The sequence below is a fragment of the Gobio gobio genome, assembly GCF_949357685.1.
Source record: "Gobio gobio genome assembly, chromosome: 12".
Lineage (NCBI taxonomy): Eukaryota > Metazoa > Chordata > Actinopteri > Cypriniformes > Gobionidae > Gobio > Gobio gobio.
The window spans coordinates 2,545,896-2,550,895 of record NC_137105.1 but is presented as its reverse complement, the minus strand read 5'-3'; the positions used below and the strand labels follow the sequence as shown (position 1 = coordinate 2,550,895).

At 34.1% G+C, this 5,000-nt stretch overlaps 1 protein-coding gene across 1 annotated transcript in view; it reads right to left on the bottom strand.

Moving 5' to 3' along the window:
• Positions 1-5,000, bottom strand: part of wasf1 (WASP family member 1) — a gene marked incomplete at its 3' end in the record, with an annotated part of 90,174 nt that overhangs the window by 30,231 nt on the left and 54,943 nt on the right. The window contains 1 exon segment of the mRNA XM_079832202.1: positions 3,208-3,361. Coding sequence (XP_079688328.1) covers positions 3,208-3,361 — 154 coding nt within the window.

The window sequence follows — 5,000 nt, the reverse complement described above, 5'->3', positions numbered from 1 at the left end:
CACTACCTACTATTGAGTGAAGGTAGTGTGCAGTACACACAGTGTGTATGAATACACATACCGCATTTGCAGAAATGTGCAGTAAAGAGAATACTAATAGAGTGCGTATCCCACAATGCAATGCACTTCCCCTTCCATTTTCAATGTAACAAATGAAACCGTATTAATCATAATATCATATTATATAATATAATATTGTACAATCAGACAACTTTAATATCTTTGACTCAATATTGATTGGACGGTCGCCATTTTTATACAAAATTTAATTGAAATAAAAATATTTGCTTTATTATATATATATATAACTGGACACCACTCGCTTATTTAAACATAATAATTATGTATGATATTATGATATAATATTTTTATGATGGTAATTGGACATCACTCATTGATTTAAACATACAACAGAAATAATTATGTGTGATATTATGATATAATATTTTTATGATGGTAATTGGACATCTCGTTGATTTAAACATACAAAATAGAAATAATTATGTGTGATATTATTATATAATATTTTTATGATGGTAATTGGACATCTCGTTGATTTAAACATACAAAATAGAAATAATTATGTATGATATTATGATATAATATTTTTATGATGATAACTGGACATCACTCGTTGATTTAAACATACAACAGAAATAATTATGTGTGATATTATTATATAATATTTTTATGATGGTAATTGGACATCACTCGTTGATTTAAACATACAACATAGAAATATGAATGTATCATATAATATTTTTCCATGATTATAATTCAACATATACGCTGATTTAATCTTCCAACAGAAATAATTATGTACATTATTTATATTTATATTATATAATATTATTTTTTCATGATGATCACTGAATTAAACATACAACATAAAGTTGTCCTTTATTTTATTATTATTATTATTTTATTTAAATTCTTGCTTGACACATTTTTGCTGAAATTGTTTATTAAATGTGGCTTTTAAATCATTTCAGAGCAAATACATAAATATTGGAATAAATACTGAACACTTCCAAAATATTTTATTTGATTATTTAATAATATTTTTGTATTATATATTCACATATTGTTTAATATAACATATTATGTCTCATTTATTTGTTTTGTGTCATTTTTTGTCATTGTCATTTTGTCACAGTCTGAGCAAACATGCCAAATCTCATTAGTTTACAGCGATAGGTGGCGCTATAACACAAGATAATATTTGACTGCATTATATAAGTATCAACTAAAAGTCTGAAAAACTAAAATAATATTTTCTTGTAAATCTTGTTTATCTAAAGGCCGTTGGTCTGATGAGATCCTGATAAAAATGTGTCTTTTTTTCCATTATTTATGATTAAAAGCTTTCCTGTAGCTCAAACAGTAGAGCGTGGCGCTAGCAACGCTAAGGTCGTGGGTTCGATTCCCAGGGAAAGCAAGAACTGACAAAATGTAAATTGTGTGCCATGAATGCAATGTAAGTCGCTTTGGATAAAAGCGTCTGCCAAATGCATAAATGTAAATGTTAAAATATAAGAATTTTGATTGATCTCATCGCTTGATGTGTTATGATTGTGGCCCATAATCACTAATTGACCTGTATATTGTTAATGCAATGTCTGAACTTCACAAAAAATGCTGCAGATGAACATCAGGACAGTCTGAGCAAACATGCCAAATCTCATTAGTTTACAGCGATAGGTGGCGCTATAACACAAGATAATATTTAACTGCATTGTAAATATCAACTAAAAGTCTCGGCCCGTATTCATAAAGATTCTTAATGCAAAGAGCAGCTCCTAGTGACAAAATTCTAAGAAAATTCTTAGAAATGTGGGCGTTTACTCTTAAAATTAACTCAAAAATCGTAGTAAAGAAAAAAGTAATTCAGAAAGCATCTTAACCCTTAAAAGAGGTCTTAAGGTCAGATTTGTCAGGAGCACAGACGAGGACTTTGAAGAGGCTGAAGAGTTTCTTTAGAGAAAATGGCAGAAAGACGAAGAGGGAGAAGAAATGTGTTGCAGACGATGGAGGACAGAGACTTAAGACGCTATAGATTAGATCGTGTTTGTTGCATTAAACCCAACTTTCAAACCACCAATTAAATAGACATGCCAGCAATCAGTGGAACTGGAAAGAGTGGAGCAATGTTTATGATTCTAAGCCAATCAAATACCTTATAGGAAATTAACAGCATGGTAAATAATAAAAGGATTTATATACACTGAATTTTTTTTTTTTTTAATTTACTAAATTTTTTTATTGTAAGTGGTCACAATCAAATTATTTGATCTCAATTTAAACAAAAACACATGCAATTCCCATAAAACCAATTCATTTTTTTAAAATTAAAATAAAAAAAACTAAATTTAAATTATTTAAACGAGCACAAATAAATTATGCTTAATTTAATCGGGCCATAATAATTTTTTTCAGTGTACATATATATAATGTGTGTGTGTGAGTGAGAGAGAGAGAACGGTAAAATAGGACAATTTGCGCTTGTAATTTCAAAGTGAAGTGCTTAGAATAGACCCTATACTTAAAAGCGCTACTTTTTTCCCCTTTTTTGGACAACCAACCAATCGCAGTCTTCAGAAGACGGTGTCATGCGTAGCAACAGGGTTAGCCCCGCCTCTTCACTGAGATAAAGCTTTCTGTATTCTCCTTGCTCAGAGTTGCTCTCAGATCGGTCCCGAATAGCTCTTAAGCTAAGACTCGTACGTAAAAGTGTTTAAGCTAAATTATGAGTTTTCTGAGAGGACTCTTAGAAACTTTATGAATACGGGCCCTGAAAAACTGAAATAATATTTTCTTGTAAATCTTGTTTATCTAAAGGCCGTTGGTCTGATGAGATCCTGATAAAATGTGTCTTTTTTTCCCATTATTTATGAGTAAAATATAAGAATTTTGATTGATCTCGTCGCTTGATGTGTTATGATTGTGGCCCATAATCACTAATTGACCTGAATATTGTTACTGCAATGTCTGAACTTCACAAAAAATGGTGCAGATGAACATCAGGACAGTCTGAGCAAACATGCCAAATCTCAATAGTTTACAGCGATAGGGGGCGCTATAACACAAGATAATATTTTCTTCTAAAACGTACTTAAACATTTTTTTTAAGGACAAAAGAGCACAATATTGTTAATATGAAGGGCTGTTGTCCAGAGTGTGGCAGATGTGTCTTCTCTGTGTTCTGACCTGTAGGGCGAGAGGATGTTCAGCGGTGGAGGTTGCTCACACAGCTCGTACGTCTCCTGCATCGGGACAGGAAGAGACTGGCGCTCAAACAGCTGCTGGTCCTGGATGGTGGAGCTGCGGAACGCCTTCCTCATCGTGATGTCCTGAAGAGACACTGACACACACACACACACACACACACATTCAGTGACTGACATCTGCATATCTGGAGGTGAGTGGAACTGAAGGAACAGATCGATCTTTGTCTTGTGTGTTTTCTCGTGGAGTTTGCATGTATGATTTATGCATTTTAAAGGGTTTGCTTCGAAATGAACATTTCTTGATGATTTCCTCCCCCCATCTCATCCAAGATCTTTCTTTCTTCAGTGGAAAAGAAATGTTTTTTCTGCACATAATGGCCTTCAATGGGAACCAACGCACCAAATCATCTAAAAGTGATGCATTGAATTAGACGGGAAATCCTCAAGTCTGAAAGACTGAAATAGTATTTTCTTGTAAATCTTGTTTATCCAAAGCCGTTGGTCTGATGAGATCCTGATAAAATGTATCTTTTTTTCCATTATTTATTAGTTAAATCTAAGAATTTCGATTGATCACATTGCTTGGCAGATTCATGTGTTATGAATGTGGCCCATAATCACTAATCGACCGGTATATTGTTACTGCAATGTCTGAACTTCACAAAAAATGGTGCAGATGAACATCAGGACATTTACAATTATTTATTTAATAAACCTAACAAAACAAATGTAGAGATTCTTCAAAAGACACACAATCTATGATAAATAAAATATACCGTCTATTGTATAAAGGCAGACCGGACACATAAAATAATGCGTTTCTGTAACTCAGAGTTAAGTTTACAATGTGTGAATTTGAGCTTGAAATGAACCGTTTTGCCAATTGCGTGATGTCGGAGGAAGAGTTCGGTCAGCGAAGACAAAGAACAGTAATATCTGATGAAATCAGAGCTCCTGTGATTGACCATGGTATGAGCATGAGGAAGGCTGGAGAAAGGATACAACCAAACATCAGTAGTGTCCATCATAATCCCAAGATTTAGAGAAGAGAACAGGTCATTACCTTTTTTTTGACGTTATATAGTGACGTTATGGACTTTGTAACGGCGTTTTTAGTGCCTTTTATGGGTCTTGTGAGTGTAAATGTACTGAATGCCAATGGAGGCCTATCTGAAGCCTTTCTCAGCATCAGCTTTACACTAAAATATCTTCATTTGTGTCTGAAGATGAACGGAGGTCTGACGGGTGTCCAACCACATGAGGGTGAGGAATTAATGACAGAATTATCATTTTTGGGTGAACTAACCCTTTAATTTTGATTGACTCGGGGCACGATTTGACGACATAGTTCAGTTTTGAGCACAGATTGAACTGTTTCGAGGTGAAAGTTTGGTCTTGCAAGAAGAGTCTGAGGTTTTGTGAATGTAGCTTGAAAATGGGGTTTTGTGTTCACAGTTTAGAGAAAACGAGAGCAGCTTTCAAGAATTGTGTCTTTGAGAAAAACTGTAATGTGATGTGTTTTATATTGCATGAAAACTCTAGCTGTAGCATCTCAGGCACTCTTTGGCCTCTTCATGACGGATCACTTCCTGTCCTCCTCAGCTGGGAGTCGCTTTGGATAAAAGCATAATTATATTTGAAGTCAAGAGTGTGTCTTATTCTCCTTTTCTTCGCCTCTTTCCGGATATCAGGTGTGTTTGCGTCACTCTCTTGCTGACGGGCAGCTGGTGACACTGAGGTTGATGGGAAATGAAAATGAAATGATGTCAGAGC